At 34.1% G+C, this 26,815-nt stretch overlaps 2 protein-coding genes across 2 annotated transcripts in view; one reads left to right on the top strand and one right to left on the bottom strand.

Annotated features, from left to right (window-relative positions):
• Nucleotides 1-484: 484 nt before the first annotated feature.
• Gcn5 (Gcn5 acetyltransferase) lies at nt 485-14,970 on the top strand. The gene is made up of 20 exons (XM_090116716.1): nt 485-737; nt 870-1,048; nt 1,388-1,517; nt 2,210-2,355; nt 3,621-3,845; nt 4,179-4,228; nt 4,898-5,063; nt 6,065-6,200; nt 6,586-6,666; nt 7,094-7,254; nt 8,120-8,252; nt 8,553-8,625; nt 8,850-8,925; nt 9,251-9,395; nt 9,767-9,927; nt 10,752-10,829; nt 12,152-12,274; nt 13,302-13,392; nt 13,953-14,079; nt 14,758-14,970. Exons 1-20 carry the CDS (start codon nt 659-661, stop codon nt 14,822-14,824), a joined length of 2,427 nt encoding a protein of 808 aa, XP_089972842.1. The 5' UTR covers nt 485-658; the 3' UTR covers nt 14,825-14,970.
• Nucleotides 14,971-19,432: 4,462 nt separating this feature from the next.
• LOC149897216 (E3 ubiquitin-protein ligase goliath-like) overlaps nt 19,433-26,815 on the bottom strand; it is a 69,180-nt gene continuing 61,797 nt past the window's right edge. Inside the window, exons 5-12 of the mRNA XM_090116561.1 lie at nt 23,094-23,226; nt 22,594-22,711; nt 22,274-22,345; nt 21,988-22,070; nt 21,607-21,703; nt 20,093-20,200; nt 19,762-19,871; nt 19,433-19,514 (exon numbers count right to left, since the gene is read on the bottom strand). Coding sequence (XP_089972687.1) covers nt 19,433-19,514; nt 19,762-19,871; nt 20,093-20,200; nt 21,607-21,703; nt 21,988-22,070; nt 22,274-22,345; nt 22,594-22,711; nt 23,094-23,226 — 803 coding nt within the window. The remainder of the gene's footprint in view (nt 19,515-19,761; nt 19,872-20,092; nt 20,201-21,606; nt 21,704-21,987; nt 22,071-22,273; nt 22,346-22,593; nt 22,712-23,093; nt 23,227-26,815) is intronic.

The raw sequence follows: 26,815 nt of genomic DNA, 5'->3' as shown, positions 1-26,815 counted from the left end.
TACTTCACTCCAAAGTATACGCGAGTACTTGCGTACTGCTGTTGTATAGATTGGAAGAACTTTGTGAAAAAGTTATTTCCAAACTATACGTGATTAGTTTCACACCGTTGCGTACTGGCCTTGTATAGTTTGGAAAGACGCGCCAAAGCAACTGTTTTATATGGATTTTGTATGGACCAAGCGGGTTATTAGCTTGTTATTAGTCTATTATATGTATTTATGTATAATGTATGTAATGTTTCTAGTTGCAATAAACAAAAATATTAGTGATTCATTATGCATCTACCTGTTTTGTAAAAATATAAAATTCATTTTCATAAATTTTAATTTGTCTCCCGATCCTAATATCTTTAAAGACAAAAATGTTTATCAAGAACAACGTTTCCATTTTTAAGTCACAAATTAAAGTATTTAAGTAATTATCACATCGAAAAGCCTTGATGCCAAAATTATCCAAACTCATTCGAAAAAAATTGACATTGACTTTGACGTTTCGATCGTAACGTTGTGTTGCATTGCGTCTGTTTTTTTGTATTTACTGCCATATATCTCTTTAAAACTACATTTGTGTTATTATACTTTATTTTTAAACATACAATATCACTAATGCATGTAACAAGAAGCATAAAATAGGCAAAACTTAGTGATTTGCACTAAAATGACCACGCCAATGACAGATGACATAAATGCCATAGCGATCGGTTCTGATGCTGATTCTCAAACACACGCTCATGAAGGTAAATAAACAACTTTTAAACTATAATTTTTATCCTAACTTATACGAAAAATGTTTCTTATGCTAATATGTGAATAATAATTATTATAAAAAAAAATAAAGTAAATTAATTAATGAATAAACTGTGGTTTAGCCTCGTCTAGTGCAAACGCTGACGATGGTTCGTCAAGCAATGCAGCTACCCCCGCAAGCAGCGAGGGACAGGCGTCCAGACAATCAAACTTGCAGCGGATTCAGCAAAGAAAGCTTCAAGTGTACAACTGGCCGCATAATAAGAAATTACTGAAATTGGCCATTTATTCTGCTTGTCAGGTAAAAATGAAGTATCTGAAGTATTACGTTAAGTTAAGTTGTGTTAAGAATTTAATTGGAATCTTATTGTTACTGCAATGCTAATATTTTCTTTGCTATTGCTAAGAAATTACATTTTCTTGACTTCCTATATTGTAAATATTAATGTTTCTCTTTCTCATTTTATTAACTAGAGTCCATTCTTATGAAATTATATTTGTATACATATTTAGTGAACTGTCCTTAATTTGCAACACATTTTGTAAACATTTTGTGTTGCAAATAACTATGAAACAAATTGATTATATTATAGGCTAATTTATTTATTATATTGTTATATTATAAATACTTTCTGCACAGACCCCAGAATGTAACTGCAATGGGTGGAAGACTCCAGTGGCGCAGCAGACAGCCAGACCTAACACGAGGACAGATAACCAACCGCTGGCCAGCTTCACAGACCCTTGCCGGAATTGTAACCATATATTAGGTAGGCTCAAGGCTGATCACTAAATTTATTACTACATTTTAACTTGATACTGATTATGGTTTCTGATATATTACATGAAATTGTTCGCTACACAATTTTTTTTACTAATATAATTTTGTACTAATATTTTATAATACACTAGTAAAAACTTAATACAGTGCAACCTCAATATAACAAATCGGAAGGGAACAAATAAATATTCATTATATCAAGTAATTCGTTGAACTGAGGTTCGTAATGTTGAGGTTAGGTTGGTCTAAAATTTGTTATAAAGAGTTAACAACGTTTCTGAGCCATTTCAACTTGAATCTTTAACAATAGTGACGAGGAGCAGTGTTTACATTACTTTCCATCAAACAAAATTCGTTAATTAGAGGTACTTATACTTTTTCTTGATAGTTAAAAATTCGTTATAAAGAGGTTGTTCGCAAAAAATGTTCATAATGTAAAGGGATTTTTTACATTGACTCTTATGGACAATTCAAGGGGATTACAAAGAATTTGTTAAATTGAGGAAATCGTTATATGTATTGAGGTACTTTATATTAAGGTTGCACTGTATATGTTACTTGCTAAAGATAACAAATAACTAAATAACACACATGAAAAATAACTTAATCTAACCTATTTGAATAGTTCTAGTTGTACAAACCTCTATCCACTTTTATGATAGCCATAACATTTTTTTACAGAAAAACATGTGACTCAACTACAAGGACTATCAGGTGCTGAAATCAATAGACTGTTAGCAGCTGTAGTGGATGTAGAAAATATATTTATGTCTATGCATAGAGAGGATGATCAGGACACAAAGAGAGTGTATTACTTTTTGTTTAAGGTATGAAATGGCTTTATCTTTATTTTTTAACTAGCTTACCGCCCGCGGCTTCGCCCGTTTTGTCTAAAACCTAATAAATTATATACTAAAACCTTCCTCTTGAATCACTCTATCTATTAAAAAGAACCGCATCAAAATCCCTTGCGTAGTTTTAAAGATTTAAGCATACAAAGAGACATAGGGACAGAGAAAGCGACTTTGTTTTATACTATGTAGTGATAAAAATGACATTGAATCTCCTTAATTAAATTCAAACTGCTTTGTATAAAAGTTATTGTAGAATCTGATAACTAAAATAAAATTCATATATTTTATGAAGGTAATAAAATTGAACCTTGGATTATGTGCCAATAATTATTTATTACAACATACCACAATCTTAAATGTAGGTGAAGTTAATTGGACGACGCGGTTGGCGCAGTGGTAAAGTAACTGCCTACTGAGCCGACGGTCCCGGGTTCGATCCCCGGTCACAGATTAGAGAATAGTTACTTCGTAACAGATACATCACTCCCATACAAAAGCTAAAATACCTACGCTATATTTACCTACAAAATGCGCCGCAACTCGGCTGCAGTAAGAAATGTACTCTACGAACACGCACCGAGAAGCGAGTTTCCCGCGCACGCCGCGTGATTGCGTCATCAAACGAAAACTTTAGGGTTGTACCGAGCGCGTAAATTAAACACAGAGTTGCTGAAACACTTAATTTTTTATTGTTAATTATATTTGTTACATTATACAATAAAAAAAATGAAATCTTATTGATAGTAGTTGTTTCCTTCGGTTTCACCCGCGTGGACCCGCTATATGTGTCTCCTGGATAAAAAGTAGCAAAGTAGTAAAAAAGACAATTCCTTGTTATTCACTCTTGAACTCCGACACCCGTCCACATCGCAATAACCGGGCATCTTGGTAGCGAGCGCGGGAAACGTGACGCGGGTGCGCAGTCTCGCGTGTGCCAACCAACTGCCGCTTGGGTCGGTACCGACCTACTGTGCGGTAGGCGCTTATAGCGCGACCTTGAGCGAGTGACGGAGGCCTGCCCCGGTCAGGGCAAATATTTGTGTGATGAACTCAATTATTTGTTCTTGGGTCTGGGTGTTATCTATATATATGTATTTATTAAATATTATATTTATCGTCGCCTAGTACCCACAACACAAGCCTTAATTGAGCTTACTGTGGGACTAGGTCGATTTGTGTAATAATGTCCTATAATATTTATTTATTATTTATTTATTAATGCATTCTAAACCTTACAGCTCTTAAGAAAATGCATCCTCACGCGTTCCGAACCACAAATAGACGGTCCCCTCGGCCAGCCGCCCTTCGAGAAGCCGTCCATAGCGCGGGCGATCACCAACTTTGTGCTGTACAAGTTTAACACCCTGCCGCAGAGGGAGTGGCAGACCATGTACGACTTGGCGAAGATGTTCTTGCATTGCTTCAATCATTGGAATTTTGAAACTCCTAGCGTTAGGAAATTGGTAATTATATTTTTTTTATATGATGGAATGTAAACTATAATTTGTTTGATTATTGTATCAACTGACTAGCTTAAGACTAAATCTTATATATAAAATTCTCGTGTCACAATGTTAGTCTGTATACTCCTCCGAAACGGGTGGACCGATTCTCATGAAATTTTCTGTGCATATCGGGTAAGTCTGAGAATCGGCCAACATCTATTTTTCATATGTACCACGGGCGAAGCCGGGGCGGACCGCTAGTATAAATATATAATCTTGTTTCTGTAACAAAATTCTATAAAATCATTGGTGTTTTAAAGATGAAAATTGATATGAGTTGATTGTTTTCAGCAAGTTTCAAATCCCGAAGATATATCTGCATATCAAATCAATTACACCAGGTAAAAACCATTCATTAATTATTTATCCTAATAAAATTCCCGAATGTGTAGGATCTGACTTTGAGTGGTTAGAGACACTACAAATTCTGTAAACAAACATTCACCGCCTTTTCGTACATATGTGCCTTTGTGTTGTTCGTGTTTCTTTTTTTGTATTATTGTATCTTATTATTTTCTGTCTGGTATATATGTACAATCCTTACTAATATTATAAATGCGAAAGTAACTCTGTCTGTCTGTCTGTAACTCAATCACGCCTAAACTACTGAACCAATTTTCATGAAATTTGATTTGGAGATATTTTGATACTCGAGAAAGGACATAGGCTACTTTTTATCCCGGGAAAATGACGCAATCCCGGAAATCCCACGGGAACGGGAACTATGCGGGTTTTCCTTTGACTGCGCGGGCGAAGCCGCGGTCGGAAACCTAGTAAAGTATAAATAAATAAATTCAATGTTTGTTTGTGACACCAATGACTAAGATGCTGTAGCCAAAAGGCACTTACGCCATTATGGTGAAACATTTCCTAGCGAAAATCCTTTGACAATGCGGGTAAAGAGCTAGTAGAATTGCTAGAAGATTTCAACACAGTCATTTCATAAAAAATAATCAAAATAGTAATATTTTAGTCTCAATTACTAACAAAATAATCATTTTTTCGTTCAGATGGCTGGTATTCTGTCACGTGCCGGCATTCTGTGACTCTCTGCCGCACTACGACACATCGCTCGTCTTCGGACGAACGTTACTAAGAGCAGTGTTCAAATCAGTCTGCCGTCAGCTGATGGACAAGTGTCACTCGGAGAGGGACAGGATGCCGCCTGAGAAGAGAGTGAGTACTCTTTTTTATGTGAAATATTTTATTCATTGTTGAAGGTACTTAGTAGTTAATTCATTAATTGTATACATACTTTTAAACTTACTTTACGCATGCTGTGTTTGCCTATAAGTGTTTTTTTACATTGGTCATATAAAATTGTATTTTAACTTTGATGTTTTATCTGTGATGTAAAGAAACGTTGGTAAATCATTAACAAAAAATAAAAAAATAATAATAAATAAATATTTCGGGACAATTTTTACACACGGCACGATCTGATCCCATACTTTCGCTTGTGGAAACCAGATGGATGATAAACATATAAAATTTTAAATAAATACTTATATACACCCAGACACGGAGCAAACATCTGTGTTCATCACACAAATATTTGCCCTGGGTGGGAATCGAACCCACAACCTGTGGCTTGGACGGCAGGGTCACTACCAACCAAGCCAACCGGCTGGTCATGTGAAGTGATTCTTTTAATTTAATCTTAAAATGAAACTAATTCTTTTATGTAAACTTATAAGAGTTTAAGAATATAATTTGACTCACAAGTTTATGCACAAGGTTTATGAAAGAATATTTTGTTCAGATAATACATGTCGCAGCCTGTTGTGGCTGCTCAGTAATATATAAAATGTCAAGTAGTTTGTTGCTATTATAATAATTAGAATGGAGTTAATCTGGTTTTGTTTTGTGTATTCAAAATTAAATATTGTTAGTATTATGAAATTTGAGGGACATTTAGTTACAGAATATTTTCTTCCTAATTGTTCATCTAGTTATGACCAAATAACTTTTAGGGCTGATTTTTCAATCCTTGGCTAAAACTTATTCATCGAATAACGTATTAAACTACCATTTCAAAAATACATATATTATATTTGTCCGTATTTGACAGTATACAGGTGACATTTTAAAATGTTCGTGTAATACTTTATTGGATGGATAAATTTTAACCAACGATTGAAAAATCGGCCCTTATAGTTATTAATTTTATTTCCCAGGTACTAGTATTGAACCACTTCCCACGTTTCCTTGGTTTGCTCGAGGAGGAGATATTTAGCGCCAACTCGCCTATATGGGATCCCGACTTTAAGCAAATGCCGCCCAACCATCTACAGACTATTTTAGATAAGACACGTAAGTTATAAGTAAAATATTTTGTTATAAACTTATTATAATTTTTAGAGATGTATGGACCTTATGTTGATGGAGGGTTTAAAGTTTTGTGATTTAACAAAAATACAGTTTTTTCTATAGGTTACATATTTTTTTTATTTTACACCTGGTTTATTTAAATGGAAAATTTCTGCACATTACATTTTAAAGCCCTTATATAATAATTATGTAGAGCACGTGCTAATCTCAGGAACTACTAGATCAATTTCAAAAATTCTTTCACCATTGATCCCTAAGTCCTATATGCAATATATAAATAAATGTGTACCACGAGCAAAGCCGGGGCGATCCGCTAGTATTTTATTATAGCAAAAGTCCCTCAGTAGAGTATTTTTGTTTTTATCAGCTGGTAAGCGCGGTGAATTCGAACGTGTTACCGCGACGGGGGAAAGCAAAGACGGCTTCACCACTGTGTCGCTGTCCTCAGGTATTTTGATTGCTATATATATAAATATTTGTCTGTTCGGTCAGGTTGCATGAAATTTTGCACGGTAATTTTATGTATCGGAATTAGTTTTAATGAATTGTTATTGTATGCGTCTACTAAATACGCAACTAACAAAGACGCAAGAAACAACTATCAAAGACGATTAGTCTTTTCTTTGATAGTTGTTTTCTAAAGGTAAAAATCAACACAAATAAATTGTAAAAGGATAAAGAACCAACCATTACCCTAAAGACGCCAACTCCCATAAGAGAATAGCATATTCTTGAATTTAACATGTAATTAAAAATTTCAAAAAATCCGAAAACTGCAAAGTAGTCACAATAGCCAATAGCACATGTTGATACTTAAGCCAGTTGTGTGCTGTTTTTTATTTATTTTCTCAATGAATCCTTCTAAAAAATTATAGGTTGCATAAAACAAGAGAACCTAAAGCGTAGCGCAGAGTCACGTTCGGAGATCTCTTCTGGCAAGAGAAGGAGATTGGAAGAGAGTGATGACGTCAGCGAAAGGACGGTAGCCGAGATCGTGGCAACTATATCCGATCCTAACTATATGTGTGGACCTGATGTGAGTATTAAATCTGCATCTAGCACACATACACAAGACACAATGCCGTATGCAATGAACAGTTGTGTGATATCCAATATTTTTTTTTATTCATAAAATGTCTACAAAATGTCTACAAATGTCATAAATGTCTACAACATGTATTTAATTGTACTAAAGCTCGTCCAGTGCTCGAAATTTGACCAACATCATAAACTAAACTAAGTGTTTACGTGTGAGTGTTAAATTCACAACAATGACCACCATATTGATTGGATTTATTTTTATACATTATTAAAAAAATAGCATTTTGCGCTCCTTTTCTAGTATATAAACTAAAATGAAATTTTAGCTTCACAGAAATAGAAAGAAAACCAGAGCCTTTATTGGAAAACCAGTTTATTTATTAATTCCTGACATAAATTTATATCTCGAAGTCTTATTATTTAGGAACAAGTATCAATGAATGCTGTGTACAATATCTGAAATTAATCATATCTATCTAGGCTATCTAAGCATTATCTCAATGAAAAATCCAGATAAATCTCATGATTTACTATTTGTACAGGACCACAATTGGTAGTAAGTTATTTTTTACTTTTATAAAAAAGCATGAATTTTGTTATGTGACTCAACATAGTTAGAAATTATAGGCTGGCTGCTCATAGGATTAACTAGTATAAATAATTTCCTTATTATTTTCTCTTTTGTATGAGTCATAGGCTTGTCAGTCTCGATAAAATTATTTCGTTTTTAAATAAACGAATAAATACATCAGTTATTTTCCTCAAATAAAAGAAGAGAGAGTTTTTGAGAGATAAACATTTTTTTGTAGGCATTGTTTCAATATTTAGTAGAATAACAAAAAAAAATGTTTTTTTTGCAGGCATTGTTTCAAATGCAAGCGCCGCGGGATGAAGCCGCCAAACTCGAAGAGCAGAGGAAGCTGATAGAGTTTCATGTTATCGGTAACTCGCTTACTGGACCCGTCAATAAACAGACCATGTTGTGGCTTATAGGTAGGATAGTTTGTATTATTTTATACAAAGTATGTAGTTTGAACTTCGAGATCAAATATATTTATTACATTTTTATTTTAATAATTTATGGTAATCGGTTGTAATTTTTTCGTATGTTTGAACAGATAGTGAATCATGATTATATTATAAAGTTAACCTACTAATTATGATTTTGGAAAAGTTCGTTAAAAGTATAGTTACATCATAAAGTAACAATAGAAAAAAAATCCTCACAATCTCATTTTTTTCTGATGTTAATGTTTAAGCGGTTTATGAAAATGATTAAATATTACTATGCAGGTCTCCACAACGTGTTCTCGCATCAGCTCCCAGAAATGACTAAGGAATATATTTCACAACTAGTTTTTGACCCGTGAGTATATTTTACTATTATTACTATTTACATAAATAATTACCGCGAAATAATAAATGCAAGACTAATAATAAATAAATGCAAGAAAATTCCACACTTTCTAATTGATTGACTTTATAAAACTCTTTTTACTCTACTAAGTATTGATGTAAACTTGAGACTTTACAGATTATATTTATGAAAATAGAAGAAAGTTATATCGAATATATTTCCTTTTCTTTCAGAAAACACAAAACATTAGCTCTTATCAAAGAAGGACGACCGATTGGTGGCATTTGCTTTAGGACTTTTCATTCTCAGGTATTCAATTATTTTTATTTAAAAAGTAATTTATTTGAAAATGTAAAACACTTCTGTAAGACAATATGTATTAAAAAAAAGGAGTGTGTGTGCCGAGCACACGTGTCAGAAGTGAAACTTCTTTAGGAAGATTCAAAGATACCAAAATCGTCACCATGACGTTACTATATTGCCATGACGCGACCTTGAAATTTTACTATCAACGCGTCTAAAAATGTTTCACTTCAAAAATATCAATGATACATCAGTTTCCAATTTCCTTTTTCATTCTGATAAAGTAACTATTATCAAAAATAAGCTAATTTATTAATACGTTTATTTCTAGGGTTTCAGTGAAATAGTATTCTGCGCAGTAACATCCAACGAGCAAGTGAAGGGATACGGCACACACCTCATGAACCATCTCAAGGATTATCACATTCGTAACAATATACTGCATTTTCTCACTTTTGCCGACGAATTCGCTATTGGTAAGTGTATTTTTTGAGGGTAGATAAGAAAATGTGTATAAACTTGTAAGAATTTATGTGGGTAGTTGATATATGTATATTTTATTCGAGTGAAACTGTTACATGATTAAACATGGACATATTGATTTGAATGGTACTAATAATAATACAGGGATAAACTATAATAAAAAATAAATCTCATATAGAACTTGAACAAAATGTGACGCAATTGTAGGTGCCATAAAAAGACAAAGACATTATTTTTAGACTTCAATCGACTATGAAAATTGAGTTAAAAAAATTACCTATTAAATGGTCCTTCGAACAATATCTTACATATACTTTAATACATTTTTATATGTGATATTATGTTTAAACTCAATTTTTCACAGGTTACTTCAAGAAGCAAGGTTTCAGTAAAGATATAAAGCTACCCCGTGCTATGTACCAAGGTTATATAAAGGATTATGAAGGAGCTACGCTAATGCATTGCGAACTTAATCCAAGAATAGTGTATACTAAGTTCACGTCTGTTATACGCAGACAGAAAGAGGTAAGATTATTTGTATATGTCACGGCTAAAGGTAGGTGAGAACATAAACTTAAGATTAGCCGGCTAAACTTAGGTTTATTTTCGACGAGGTGTTAATGTTAGTTTATTCTATCTTTAGCCGGCTAAACTTAAGTGTAACCGCAGGCCCGTGGCTAAAAATGTCGGGGTGGGTAGATTTGGTTAGCGCCGGGCCGGTGGAGGGCTTGAGGGGCCCGCACAGTGCCAGAAAACACTCGCCCTGTTCCTTACATGTATTATAGTAACCAAATCTACCCACCCCGACTCAGGGCAGAAAGCTGGTGGCTAGGTTAGGTTAGGTTAGAACTCTTAAGACCCGCACGAGCCGAGCGAGCGCAGCGAGCGTGCTGCGGCAGCAGCCGGCGAAGTGCCAGAAAACACTCGCCCTGTTCCTTACATGTATTATAGTAACCAAATCTACCCACCCCGACATTTTTAGCCACGGGCCTGCGGTTACACTTAAGTTTAGCCGGCTAAAGATAGAACAAACTAACATTAACACCTCGTCGAAAATAAACCTAAGTTTAGCCGGCTAATCTTAAGTTTATGTTCTCACCTACCTTTAGCCGTAACATATATACTATATAGTAATAAATGTAAAATGCATGAGAATCTTTATTTGTATTATTTGTTGTTTTATTTATGGCTGATAATTTAAGAAAAAAATTAAAGATATGTGTTGTAATAAGGTATTCTAAATAGCTTGAAGCATCATTAAGAAATAGTGTTAACTTTTCCGGTTTTTATGTTTAGCTCAGTGCATTTTGCTCTTCGGTACAAAAAGATAATCGTATTGTGTTTTACAGATAGTTAAGAAATTGATTGATATGCGACAGAAAGAAGTGCGAAAGATACATCCTGGCTTAACATGTTTCAAAGAGGGGGTAAGATTTTTATATGATATTATTAGGGTTGTAACGGAACTCCGCCTCCGCCTCCGTTACTGCGGAACTTCCGCAAAGAATTTAACCTCCGCCTCCGCATCCGCCTCCGCAAAATTTATGCGGAGTCATATCGGAAGTTCATTTACGATCACAAACAACGCGCAAGGAGCGACGCTAGGCGACGCAGCCGCTCGGCTGCGTGTTTTCAAGTGAAATGGTCGAGAGTTTGCTAATTGCTTAAGCCGCTGCCGCGGGAACACGGCCAAGCGGGTGGTGGGAGTGTGAGTGAATGAATAACAGGAATCAACTTGTCAAAGCGTTCGGTACCGCGTAGTTGCAATTGATCCGTGATTTTTTTAAGTAATTTTGTGCGTAATTATTAGGTATTGTTATTCAAATAGCGTGATGAAGCCGAAAACTAGTGAAATTTGGCAGTACTTTGTAGAAGTAGACGATAATTATAAATTTTCCCAACAAATTTCACCTCCGCCTCCGCTTCCGTTAACCTCCGCATCCGCGGAGGCGAACCTCTTCACCTCCGCATCCGCCTCCGCCTCCGCTAAGTAGGCCTCCGTTACAACCCTAGATATTATAATCAATGTATAATATAATATTATGTATACGACTTCAATATGTGATGTGTGTAGATGTGGGGGTGTGTTTTTATCATTTGATAAATTATTTTATCAGGTTTCTCTTAGGGGCAGCTGAAAAGTCTAAAATAATAAAAATGTGTATTAATTCAGTCTTATCCTGACCAAAATAATTGTGATAGGTGACAAATGCCGGGAGTTGGCCTACTTCTCTCTATCAGGTGAAAGGTAAGACGTCAGACGAATTTAGACAGGAGCTTTTACTCATGAAACTGAACAACTTTTGTTCTACAACATTGCTGAATTTGTAAAAAAAATTGGACTTTGTAAGGAAACTACGCTAATCAGCTGACCAATTTCCATACAAAGTCCAAATTTTTTTCTGTTGTAGAACAAAAGTTGTTCAGTTTCATGAGCAGAAGCTCCTGTCAAAATGCGTCTGACGTCTTACCAGTCACCTTGTATATATACTATGTACACGTACATAGGGATTTTTGAAGTGAAACTTCTTTATCGGGGTTGGAAAAAAAATTTGTGTTACATTTTTTCGTTACGCACCATCTTGTTTTTATCCCTACCACGCGTGAGTGACGTATTTCTGTAAAGTTGCATATAGTAAATTATTTTTTTGAAAAATAAGGTCATAAAGAAGTTTCACTTCTTACTTGTGTATACTTATAGTACACGCACACATTTTTTTCTATATGTAATAAAGTGCTGTGTGTACAGGTGCGCAGTATCCCCATAGAGGCAGTAGCGGGGCTGCGTGAGGCGGGCTACAGGGCGCCGCGAGCCGCGCCCGAGCCGGCACACGACGCGGACCCCGCGCCGCTTAGGAACATGCTGCATGCGGTATGCACATATACAAACATACATATAAACACAGTACACACGTATACATAATATGACAATAAGAAAACACACACACTACACGAACCGCTGCGCAACATACAGCACGCGGTATGCACACACACATTCATTTAATTTATCTTAAAATATTCCATCCTTAATATAATTCTCTCCGTTCTATTCGAGGTATCGGAAATGTTTGAACGCAGTTTTCTTTCTATTCAAAAGTAGAATTTTCTATCTACAGTATTAAGAGTAATTTCCTCCAAGTGGCATTACCAAAATTCCACTATGTAAGGCTACGCGCAGACATACAGCGTTCTGCGTTCCGCGTTCTGCGTTCTGCGTTCGTCAGTTCTGCGTTCTAGCGCACACAGGATCCGTTCAAAACATTTGCGTTCTATTTCGTGACTCTCCGCACGTGAAACATGTCTCTCGAAAGTTCATCTTCCGAAGATGAAGCCTTGCTTTTGTGGAATCTAGAGGAATCAAAAAAAGTAGAAAATGTTGGGTACACCCTATCAACACGAAACGAGATGATATGGGAGAATTTAGTATTCTTATCCCTGAGCTGCTTCAAGATGAAGAGAGATTTTATATTTATTTTCGAATGTCAATAAATAGCTTCAATGAGTTACATGACTATGTAAAATCTGAAATAGAAAAACAAGATACCAATTAAAGAAGACGGACCAGCCATAGCGAGAACGCGAGTTCTTTGTAATTCTGTACAGAGAACGCGAGAACGCAAGCGTTCCGAATGACCGCCGCGGTCTAACTGTGTTCTATGTGCGCCGGCGCTATAGATCCTTCACATTACAAAGAACGCGGAACGCAGAACGCAGAACGCGGAACGCAGAACGCTCTCTGTCTGCGCGTACCCTAAAGTTACACATGAAACACATACAATAACAACAGGCAACGCATATCACGCGCCCTCTCACTAAAAAAGCCCCATTGCAACATTTTTATGTCTTCCCTGAAAAATAAATGAAAATTCGGCTTAATATCTAATTAATTATAATTTCAGGTGAAGAACCACGCAGCCGCTTGGCCCTTCCTGAAGCCGGTGGACAAAACCGAAGTACCTGACTACTATGACCATATTAAATATCCCATGGGTGAGTTACACTTGGGAATTAACAAATGGAAAAAAAAGATCTTGAGAATTCATATTCTAACTCCGTCTACTTGATTGTAGACGAAGTTAGTAACAAAATACATACATTATGCAAGTGAAGGGCTAGTTTGTTTTTTATATAAAACCCAAATAATAATGCATGTACTTTAAAAAAACTAAACAAATCACGCTTAAACTCTTAAAATTTATCTAAATAGTGTCACCGATTCTTGATAAAAGTACAAAATTTTGAATTAAATCTGTCCGTTTAAAGTAGGTCAAAATCGAGTCTAAAGTAGTGGGTTACATAGAATAAAAATACTGTGAAGCTAATAAAAGCGTGTTAAAAATATAAAATATTTCGGGACAATTTTCACATACGGCACGATCTGATCCCATACTAAGCTTTCGCTTGTGTTAACTTCGGGAAACCAGATGGCTGATAAACATAAATATGTATATATGTAATTTTAACTAAATACTTATATAGATATAGATATTAAATAAAAAAGAAAGTATTCTTAGTTAAAACAATCTAATTCGTTTTGTTTGCACTTGCAGACCTGCGCACAATGGGCGAGCGTCTAAAGGCGCGCTACTACGTGTCCAAGCGGCTGTTCATAGCCGACATGACGCGTATATTTACCAACTGCCGGCTTTATAACTCGCCAGATACGGATTATTACAGGTAATCTATACTTATAGTTCTTTGGCATATTATGATAATATATGCTATAAATTTAACTGACATGATATAAGAGCAACTATGGAGTTTCTTGCCGGTTCTTCTTCGTAGATACTACTTTCCGAATCGGTGGTAAATGTTAAAAATATGTAATGACGATTCACAAGTGCTTCTAGAAGAAGTCAAATTTAATAAATAAATGTTTGAGTTTGAATGTTATAATCGTTGAAGTTTATTTGTTTGTGTGGTTAAACATGCTTATGTTAGGAATCTACGAGTCCGATTTCAAAGTTTATCGCTAAGACCCAAAGCCGCGAGGCACGGCTAGTAATAATTATATATTCATCACAATAAAATAAAAATTAAATAATGGTATTTCCCATATTATGTACAATTAATTACAATTTAATTGCTTCTTCTCGAACTCGATAGATGACGAAATAGAAATCAAATTTTAAATTAATATAATTTTTAATTTAACTTGTATGATATGCTGATGAACTAATTACTATTGGAATTTTTATATTTAATTATCCAGTAAAACGGTAAATGATCTTAAACTATTTTTGATAGTAAGAATTAAAGGAATCAAATTAATATCAATAAAGTTATTTAATACGAAATTTACTGACCTTTCTTTAAAAAAAAATATATTCATTTAATTGTATTTTTTGTTTACAGATGCGCGAATACGTTGGAAAAATACTTCCAAGCTAAAATGAAAGAAGCTGGCCTCTGGGATAAATAACTACCCAAACTAATTCAAATATATTGTTTTGTAAATATTATTATAATTACTAAGTGAAATCTCGTTAAGTTGTGTTGTAGGCAATATTTTTTGGGGATAAGTCGTTTTACCCACCTTTGAATATAAAATGTATTATGTATGGTTACTTTGTTCTTGTTAAAAATGTCTGCTATAAATATTTTGATAAAACCGTGTGTGTAATACCGTTTTTATGTATGAAAAAGTAATTACGATATTTCAATTTGTAACCGTTAAGTGCATCAACTTTTGTATCAATAAAATATGTATAATATGAAAATATTATAATTATTAATTTATACTATTAAAATGATCTTCAATTTAATTTGGTAAGAACCACGGTTCTAATTTTATTGTAATATTTCATGTTTAAGTGTTCTTATATCAAGTTCATACACATGAATGGATAATATGTGGTGTATAGGAAAATTTTAGTTAATTTTATTTATATAATCAACACTTATTTAACTTGCTACTGCAAGAACTTAATCCTAAGCCCTCAGTCCTGCTGAAAAATATATTTAAATACATTTGTGCTGTGAAATAGCTAAAATTAGGTTGAAATTGATGAATAGAAAAAAAATTGTAAACACAAATAATAGTGAAAGTGTTTTTAATCGTTGATTTAAATACGTTTTGTGAGATATGTGTGAAATCGGAAATAAAGACACTGCTATTTTATTTTTAGAAAAATCAGTATATTCTAATTTATCAATATTGATAGATCGTACTATCAAAAATAGTGTTGTTTCAATCACTTGTTGTGTTTTAATATCAGAAAAAAATGTGCACTACAATACCTTGTAGTTGGTGTTTTTTTTAATTTTTTATCTATACTAATATTATAAAGAGGAAAAGTTTGTAAGTATGTATGTATGTATGTATGTATGTATGGTTTTCACGCAAAAACTACTGGACCGATTTCAAAAATTCTTTCACCATTAGAAAGCTACATCTTTACTGAGCAACATAGGCTATATTGCATTTTCAAAAAAATTAGAGATCCTTACCAAAAATGCAATAATGTAACCCAAGGTGTAAAAAAATCCTCAATAAAAAATCTGTCATCGCGTGCGCTGCGGAATCTATTGAAGATAGAACAAAAAAATGTTCTACGGTATTATAGAATGGATCAATATCTACAAGAAAGTCCGCGATACCATATGTCCATCTTCAGTAGTTATGTTACTACAACAACTTTTTTACGTTTTCAAAGTAAATAGAAGTGCCGACAGTAATCAAACCATGTTATCGATACACATATATTAATCCTTATCCCATTAAATGATGTTTTATTATAGACTGTTTCAATACCAGCAAAATACTTTTTAAATGAAAAGAATTGGATATTCCATTCAAAAGATATAACGAATTTTTAAAAGTGTCAATCTACAGAAAATAGTAGGTATACTGTTCGAGCAAGCCGTAGTGCGGGGGTCATGGAGGAATTCTACCAATATGCGTCTTGACGGAACACAGTGGGGTTTTGGTCGGTAGGAATCCGACATAACCCACGGCCCCTCCCCCGGAGGCCGTGGGTATCTATGAAAGATTTCCCCACTAAAACAAAAAAAAAAAAAGGCCGTAGTGCGGGACGGGGTAAAGGTGATTATCATGTGATTAAAAATTAAACCTATAGTCCGACCTATAGTAGACTTTTCACTGTAACGATATCGCTATCTATGCGGATGAAACCGCAGGGCATTGCTAGTGTTTAATAAAGTATAAATTTATACCAACAAGAGTTTTATTTTCTTATCACATTAACCATACCTCACTTCATGATAAATTAAGTAATTATATCAGTACCTGCAGTAAAAACCTGTCATTTTATCTCAACAATAAATATAAAGTTTATAGAGCGTATTATTAAAGTATATTATTATGCCAATATAGTGGGGAAAATATAACAGCACTCATTCTGTACATTTAAGATGTGCAGGCCAAAATATTAGGCGGCACGTAACTGTAGCGCTAAGTGAAATGTGGAGGAGTTATTGCGCATGGCTACTGTCGCGCCTTTCATACAATTATTACTCGTTTCCTTGTTTTTAACTACTGCGTCAACGCTAAAGAAATTTGCCTATTTTGATAATTGATCGTGTAATCCTACGCATCAGACAGAATAATTAGTGAGCAAGTAGGTGTTATTTCTGTAAATACTTTGGTATCGCATCGTCACTATTTAATTTATCCAAATAAAAATGGTATGCTTAGGGTTCATACTCCGTTATGTTAACATTGAAAGAAGGAAAGAACACTTATTTCTTGCATTGCATAGACTGACTGGAAAAAAGGTGAAACTAAACATACAAAGATTTCTGTTATTCGGACGATTTCATTCATTCTTTTTTATTGATTAGTTCAGTTAGCTTTTCTCTTGTATCATTCATCATGTTAGGTATGGAAAAGGTATTAAATGAAACACAAATATCAATACTGTATTGGTTTTTATTTTAACACTTGGTGTACACACGAAGAGTACATTAGAATATTTATGAGGGGAATGTAAATACATATATAACTTTTACACCATAACTGCTGTTACCATAAAGTACATACCAGTCTCCTTGTTAATATAAAATCCAATGGATTTTCAATAATAAGTACCTTAGAAGTACAGTAAGTAATAACTTAAATGCTCACTTACGAAACTTAATATATTTTTACTTAAAAATAACACGAATGACATCGCTTTCGTACCGAAGCTTTGGTTGAATTCCACGTACCAAAAGAGAATAATACGAAACGATTAGAAAGCGATGAAATTCCAAGTTCAGACTAGAATTTATTTACTAAATTATTTAGAGCCACGAATTTTGCAGTCTACCGCTGTTACCTAGACCAACTGATCCGGCTGGTTGCTTGGCCCGATTCGTATTTATTAAAGAATTTCTAGAAAGTTCAACACAAATAAGTTTAAAATAACTAGCGAACTATGAAAACGTTAAAGGAAAGAATATTAAGCAAACGTTAGAATAATAGTGTTATAGAATTATACTATGGACGGACATCTTATAATAATATGACGATATTGATATAACAAGCGGGAAGGGCCAACACAACCGTGTCACTCGTTCGATTGTAAATGTTTGGATACAATGATGAGATCAACCAAATGGGATTAAGTACAATTTCGACGGCTCGATTGTAAGACAATGGATCAACAACTCTGCTAAATATCAACACTTCTCTTATTAAAGGAATAATAAAAACTCAATTGATTTTCAAAAAGATGATATAACAAGTCGTGTCAACGAATATTTAGCAGAATAGTTCATTAAAAAGCATAATAACAAAGAAATTTATTATTTGATCCATTGTACCATGAAATTTGTTGACTAGGCGGAATCGCGGTGTATATAACTAGTCTATATGCTAAATAGTCCATTAAAAAAATATCACTTGTCCACCATTCTTTCTTATCACTGGAAGATTGTTTTTTTTTGCCTTTTTTTGAGTATTTTTCCTTAGCTTAGTGATAAATGAACACAAGGAAACACTAGCGCTAATACTGACCAATGGTAAGGGGCGAGACAGTAGCAGCTTTTACACGATACTTTAAAGAAATCTGACATATTTATCTATGACAATAAAGTTCATATTCCTGTGAAAATATTGAATACAAAAAAATGTTGACACTTTTTCAAATATTAATGAAAACTATCTCAAAAAACACAGAGTAATGAAATTTATAATCATGTGAATAAATCAGATTTTTTAACTATTTTACAATGCGCTGCTTCTGAATGAATTGTCTAATACCAGAATTATATGTTACACCAATTTACCTCGACTACATTATCTATAAGCTGTGAATTACCCTTATTATAGAATACTTCGAGTCAACAATATAGCAACATATAATTCTTGTTTTAGTACTTATATCTAACAAAGATGAAAAATAGGCTAAAGGATGCAACCTAGACATTAGGTTTTTAGATAAAACTCGCCTTTTTCCATACTTTGATAAGCACCCCTATAACATGGTCATATTTGGTCACTGACGTTAGCTAAGGCGAACGAAAAAATCCACAATTCACTTCAAACTTTTGGTTAGTAAATTATTATAAAACTCATCAAATCGCGATGTGCTAATTGGTCCATATTTACAACTCTTTATCGACACTTATCCTTGCACTGTTTCAAACTTTCCAGTATAAAAATCCCAGTTTAGGAGTCGAATCCTCATATCTTAGGATGGAAGAACTCAAAACAATCTCTTCTCTTATCTTCTAAAGATGGATATCTTCTCTATCCCATCTCGTTCATAATGGTGGATAATTTCGCGTCCTCTGCAGTCAGAACACATCCTTGATATTCTAGCGCATATTATCCCGAGGATATGTAACCAGCGGATATCTTATTCCTCGAGTATCCCAGATATCTTAACGAAGGTTCCACGATGTTTCAAGCATCCTGAGCAGGAAAACCTAGCGGGAATTCTAGGGTGGACACTGAACATCCTATAGAGGATTATCCTAGCGTAATCCCAGGGGGCAGGCATCCTAGAGGGATATCCTAGCGTGATTATCCTAGGGGGGGAAATCCCTGGGGGGTATTTGGCACGGAGGGGGGAGAGCTGCGGCATCAGTCGCTGGGGCCCGAGCCGGAGCTTTCTTCGGGAGAACAGTCCTCGTTCTGCTCGCTTGGTGAATCCTCATTATCGGGTCTGGAAAAAGAAAAAGCGTATTAAATAGCTATGAAGAAATTACATGATTTTTTATTTAGAAACATGTAGTAAGTGATATGTTACAGTGATTATGATATTCTGTGCATATAAAGTTGAATATTTTGTTATATTGTTTGTTGGTTTATATGAATGTGTTTATCTCGGGAACTACTGGTCCGATTTGAAAAATTCTTTCACTGTTAGATAGCCCATTTATCCAAGACTATAGGTGAAAGTTAAAAGTTACCCGTGTTGCAAGTCGTCCCTGCGCACGAGCTGGTCGGGCGAGGCGGCGCGGCTGCTGCGCGCGCTGTCGCCGCCGCGCGCCGACGCAGCGAACCCGCTGTCGCTCGACAACTGCACAACATTATAATAAAAATTATTAAAATTAAACAAAAAATAAAAAAAGCGTGTATGCCCAGCACACATGTCAGAAGTGAAACTTCTTTAGCAAGATACAAAGATACCAAAATCTCCACTACTCCATGACGTGACGCTATTGCTATGACGCGACCTTGGAATTTTACTCTCAAGAAGTTTCACTTCAAAAGCAAAATGTCAGTGAGTATAGCACGCACCAAAGTGAGCGGATGCCTTGTGCGCGCGGGCGACAGCGCGGGCGACAGAGCGCGGCTGCGCGCCTCCTCCACGTCCAGCTGCAGGATGCTCTCCTGGCTGCCCGTGAACTGCACGACACATCGAATTCAATCACATCTTTGTTAATAACACAGGCCCCGGAACCACAGACACAATAGAAAATCTATTGTGTCGTGGACCGATCGGGCCGTTCGGGGCTCAATGGGTTAAACGTTGACAAATTTGACAGTATAGCTATAAAAAAAGTAATTAATAACCACCGCACACACAACGCACTACGCAGCGTACAACGTATACGTGAATGCATGTTTTATCGTTGCCCACAACACAACGCATAAACAATCTACACACGTTAATTTATATAGCTTAATACTTTGCTACTGACTTATCAATTACGCGAATAAAAGCGGAGAAACCCAGGGAGAGTGACTTTGGAAAAGTATCGAACTTTGTATAAAATGAGTACCGTATCTAAAAAACGTTACTACGCGCGTGAGTGCATTACACAGCAAGCACATACGCGCGTAGGTGCGTTATGCGTGGCAGTATGATAATCGATTTGGAATTTAAAAATTTTGCTAGATTTGAAACAAACTGTACAATAAAATAATTAAATGGCATTACAATATTTAGTTTCTAGGACTAGGAATATGTTTGAAAATAAAGTTTATTTTATATTTATAAAGCATGACATCTAAAACACAACACACCCAATATAATATAATGTATTTCAGTAATACAGTACGTATCAAATAGCTATACGTGTGAAAATAAATTAAAACGAAAACTATTTTGTGTGCTTTTTAAAAATCCATAGCCTACTTGTGAAATCGTTTTCAATTAACAAAATCAAAAATACTTTACCAATTTCGAAACACCAATGGAAATTAAATTTTCCTAAGTAAACCCAGGCAGAGCCAGGGCGAGTGACTAGTATTTCATACGTACTGTATAAGGACCTCCGTGCAAAAGGATAAAAGTATATTTCATCGTAATATTGAAGAATTGGAGCAATCACTATTTGTCGCGCCCTTTCGTGTCTTTCCGCCTGATTTATAGAGAAGCGTGCAAATAAAATTTAAATATAAACTATGTCACCAAAATAAAAAAATAAAAGCTTTTTTTTATTTACTATCACTGTTATTCTATTACTTCTTAGTCTCAACTCTCAAACTAAAGGATACATTATTTATTGTATGTTTATTTTGAGTCATAATCACAGATAGATTGTTTATGAAAGTAAAAATAACAAGCTTATGCAAGCTTATGAAAATCCGCTTGAAATCACATGCAGAAATATCGTGAAAATGTAGAACACAAACAGTTTTATTGAATCGATAATTAATAATAATAACTTTCGTCCAATTTTTGATGATCCTCATGGCCCACTCATTCATACGAATAGTTATTGTTTAATATGGAATAGTTAAATAAAACAATTACATAGTATATATTTACTTTTTTATATAAATATATTATATAAATAAGTACTCACCACAAAGCCGTAGTACTTGAGTATGTCCATTTTGCACATGGGGCACGTGCGGTGCTCCAGCAGCCACGGATCGATGCAGTTCTTGTGGAAGTCGTGTCTGTTTGTTTGTTTATATATTAATATTATTCGGGTAAATATTGTAGTTATAGTGTTGAAATTTTGGAAAAAAAATTGAACGTTATAAATGGTTAAACGTCAGATATATGCGTGAAATGTCACTTTGACAGAAGGACAGATTAAACAGATAATAGTAAGTACATATCTAAAATAATTAAGATATATTTTCAAAAAGTATAAAATAGTCTTCTATTTTAAATGTTGAATTAATGAGTTTATGTGGAATTGTAAATAATAAAACTCAAAAATAAAGCGTTCTCTCACCTACAAGGAAGAGATCTTAACGTTTCCGACACTTTGTAGGGCTCGATACAAATGGCGCAACATTCGCCATCACCCTGCACCTCCTGAAGCAAAAAAATAAATAGAAAATATAATATGTTCATAGATACTATAATAACAATACATCTAATATATTTTTCTATTTATCTGAATGTTATCATTCGTAAAATATCTGAAACAAGCTAGATATAATTATTCGTTTGATAATGTTATCAATCGAATAATTATTATATCTCGAAAGAATTGTAAAGAATGTTTTAATGCTTACCCTGTCATCAGTCTTTAAGCTCTTGACTGGTATTTTCGATAGAGCTTTCTTGGCAGCGCAGCACAGTCGCTTCTGTAATATTGAAAGCAAAATGTTTTTATGTGAATTGTTCAAAAACTTCAATTCAAGAAATTTAATCATACTCTAAATTTATAAATGCATTATCGAATTCACCACAAGCAATATGGATAACAATAACTATTTGAAACGAAAATTATATACCACTGTTAACTGTTGATTTTCATGCAGTTTTTTTCTATAAATAGAGTGGTTCAAGAGGAAGGTTTTTGTTTAGAAAAGCTAGTGTAATATGAACTCACAGAGAGCCTGTCCTTAGCGTGTATGTACCGGAAGCGCTGGATGTAATAAAACACCAGCCACGCCAGTGATATCACCATCAGCACTATGAACGATATCGACACGAACAGCACCGATGTTCTGGAATGTACAAGACATCATCATCATCATCACCTTCTACATAATCATCATCATCAGCAGAGTTCTTACTGCGGGAAATAGACTATGGGGATGTTACGATGAGATAATATATGTTAGGTATACATTAGGATAGGAAAATAAGTAGTAAACAGATGAATGATGATGATGATATATTTTCCCCCCCTACAACAATGTCAATGTTGTTGCTTACAATTAAAAACCTATTATGACCATAGCAACATGTATATAATTACACTCGAAATGGTAATTTAGCTAGCAAATTATAGGACCTGGCTTTTTGCAAAAAAAAAGGCTCAGAGACATACGATACTTGATATACTCGATTAAAAAGATAGTCAAAACAACAAAAAACAGTACTAACTTATTAATATTATTGTTGATATGTGTAAAGGTCCGGCCCTTGATGATCGCTACCATGACGCGCGTGCCATTGTCCACCAGTTTAGTGATTTCTTCCCCTTTCCACTTATATATGAATACTGCACTTATGTTTCCTGAAAAAGAAGATTTTTTCATATGAATAATTATCTTATTAGAAAAAATAAACTAGTTGAGATAGTTCGGGGATTTCTCGACTACCAAATAGTCAAATACCTACTATGATAAAATATATGTAGTTACACATCTATTATGGAGATGTTTATTGCTCTTTCACTAAGAATAAAATATAAGATTTATTTGGAAAAATATTGTAAGTAAACTATATTTTTTATCACAAAAGCTTGGAAACCTTCAAAATACACCTTTGAATTGAATTAACCATATTTTTCTAGAAATAATACTATTAAAAATATACGCAGATATATCCATAAAGGTGCTAAAATGTTGTCAGTTTATCTTACATACTTATAGCCTATAGGTACGTCATATGAATAAAAAACACGTTAAGTATCTAAATTTCAAAACAAGGTTTTTATTTTGATCTCAATAGTACGATCATAATATTATTGAAATCTTATTTGCGGATCAAATTATCTTAAACCACAAATAGCTTGAAGATCAAGAATCACGAGTGAAAGTAAACATCATAGTTGCACGATTTTGTCAGTGGAAATTGTAAAAATACACACGATTTACCAAATAATCTATGTGATAAGAAATTAACAAGACAAGTAAGATATTACTTGTATTATAAAACCGAAAGTTTTAGGAACGTAAAGATCTTATTGTTATTTGTTTAAAAAAGAGCGTGTGTGCCAGCTCAAGTGTCAGAAGTGAAACTTCTTTAGCAAGATTCAAAGGTACAAAAATCGTCGCCTTATTCCAATGAAGCGGCCTTGAAATTTTACTTTCAACGCGCCGAAAGAAGTTTCACTTCAAAATCTGGAGTAAAACTAGTATTTTGTATAATATTATGAATTAAAATTGTTCTGTATAATGTCACCGCATATTAGTTTTATCGGATAACAAATACCAATATCAATGGCTTTACATATCGGATAAGGAACATTGTATAATATTTAATGACATTGTTTTATTGCCAATATTAAAATAGGTATAGCTTGAAGGCTAAATACAGTGAAACTTGGTTAAGTGGGACCTGGATAAACCTCCATAACTGGAACTCATGCTGAGGTCCCAACACTTTGGCACTGAATTACCTCTGTTAGTGGGACGAGGTAAACCTCTGTATCTGGGATTTGTTCTTTCGATTTATCATCATAGTTACCTTTATAACTGAGACAGCGAGTAAATTTTATATGCATGAACCTCTGTAACTGAGATAATTTTTTTTTTTTTTACTCATTCTTATTCTACTCTACGATATATTTTATTTAATGATCGCACCTGTATAACTGAAATAACCTGTATTTAGTAAATTTTATATGCATGAACCTCTGTAACTGAGATAAATTTTTTTTTTTTACTCATTCTTATTCTACTCTACGATATATTTTATTTAATGATCGCACCTGTATAACTGAAATAACCTGTATTCTCACCTCTATTAATGGAACCCTCTGTAAATGAGACAGATATTTATTTATACCTGTATATCTGAGACACTGGGTAAGTGGAATACCTCTATAAGTGAAACGACATTGCAGGTCCCTTGATGTCTCACTTAACCAGGTTTCACTGTATATAGAAAACGTTATATTTTTGATGATGGAATATTAAACAGACGATTTGACTCAAATATGTAATACTTTTGGAAAACATAATAGCAGACTGTTCGGTAAAATAATAAACAGAAATTTCCTATATTAAAACAACAAATAAAAAATACAAAATTTAATTTTACCGAGCGACGTAAAAATTTAAACTTGAAAAAATAAACAGAGCCATTGTAAAGCTGACTCTTACATTTATTTCCTTTGCTTTTATCTGGCCACAACTTAAATTATAATGGAACATTGTTCTAGATTATTCTACAGATCAGTTTATTTTGCAGTAAACGATACAATTTCTTTAATTAAAAAATTACTTATGATACCATATCATACAATCGTTAACAGATTGTTTAAAACACCTTTTCTACAATCATTTATATGTTGGGGATATTATATTTACAAATGTTTAATCGAGACGTGCTGAAGACTTTGTTGGATTGGTTGGTTCAACGCGGTTATCTCAGGAACTTCAGGTATTTCCTCACGTAAAAAAAGGAACTACGGGTCCGATTACAAAAATAATTTCAGTATTAGATAGCCCATTTATCGATTAACGCTATATTATCATCACGCTACGACCAATAGGACCAGAGCAGTGCAACTAGAACCGCGGAACTCAGCTAGTATCGAAAGATAAGACATTGTCATTGCAAAGTTGACTAACTAATAACGAAATGTATTTCACTATCGCAATGCAGGTATAACATAAACGTTATCTGTATCGAATCGAATCCCCATAGATTTATAATAACATAAACAATATAATAATAGGCGTATAATAGGATTTTCAGTTTCACAATTCCATAACGCAATTATTCATAATTGAATATTACCGTTAATCAACTTAGTCGCAAATTATACCCGTTCCCTGGTGGTTCACTGATTACACTATTACATCAACTGAGGCAGCTATGTATTTATGGTGAACTAATTAGATTTAAAAGGGTTTCATTGTCAAGGTTGCATGCAACTGTGCTTGTTTATATATGTATATCTGAAGATAGAAAGCTATGTTGCACCGATGTTTTTTAAGCAATGATGGATTTTTTTAATATCACAGTTTTGACTGTAACCATTGCCATATAAAAGTATCTTCCTATTTTAAGAATAAATAAAACATTAAATATAATTAACCCATTGAGCCCCGAACGGCCAGATCCGACCGCGACACAATAGAGTTTCTATTGTGTCTGTGATTCCGGGGCCTGATGGATTAAAAGGAAACTTTTTATACCACACATTAACACATAAGTACAGTGTACTTCCCTGAGTATTATTTATAGAGGCGAATGCTCATCAATTGACGGTATCAATAGAATTAAGCAACTAGCTATCCACTTGGCTTTGCAGGTTTTATGTTATCTGTAGGACGATAAGGTAAAAAAATTGATGCTATTTTTCAATAAAATGATAATGCATTTTTCCTGTACATTTCAAATACATTTATACATACCTATTTCAACCTAGCCCTTAATCGACTATATATAAAAATAAGTCGGGTTTTCCTTCTTGACGCTATAACTCTAGAACGCACGAACCGATTTCCACGGTTATGCATTCGTTGGAAAGGTCTCGGGCTCCGTGTGGTTTATTGCAAAGAAAAGGTGTCTCTGTTGGCGAAACGAAGTTCGCCCGGTTTGCTAGTACATTTTAAAATTGAAACTTTCACATAGAAACATAACACAACAGCTATTCATTACATTATCCCCAGGTTCCTAACCTTTACCAAACGTGACCAGACTTCAAAACTATCGGTTTCCATCTAAATATAACTTAATTGAATTAGTACCTACTTCTACAAATAACACCGTATTTGTATAATTAGTGGAACCACCACAAAATAATCCGTCGAAAGCACGTGTTCAAACATACATGTGTTCATGCCTTTACAACGAATTATCAAAATTAATCACTAGTAAATTGAAGTTAGAGTTGATTAAATCTAATTAACAAGTCACGTGCCACACGG

This window comes from Colias eurytheme, chromosome 26, assembly GCF_061535395.1.
Source record: "Colias eurytheme isolate Ceu_HAF_F1 chromosome 26, ilColEury1 Martin Lab GWU primary, whole genome shotgun sequence".
Classification (NCBI taxonomy): Eukaryota; Metazoa; Arthropoda; class Insecta; order Lepidoptera; family Pieridae; genus Colias; species Colias eurytheme.
The sequence above is the reverse complement of the archived record's forward strand: the minus strand, read 5'-3'. Positions and strand labels throughout refer to the sequence as shown.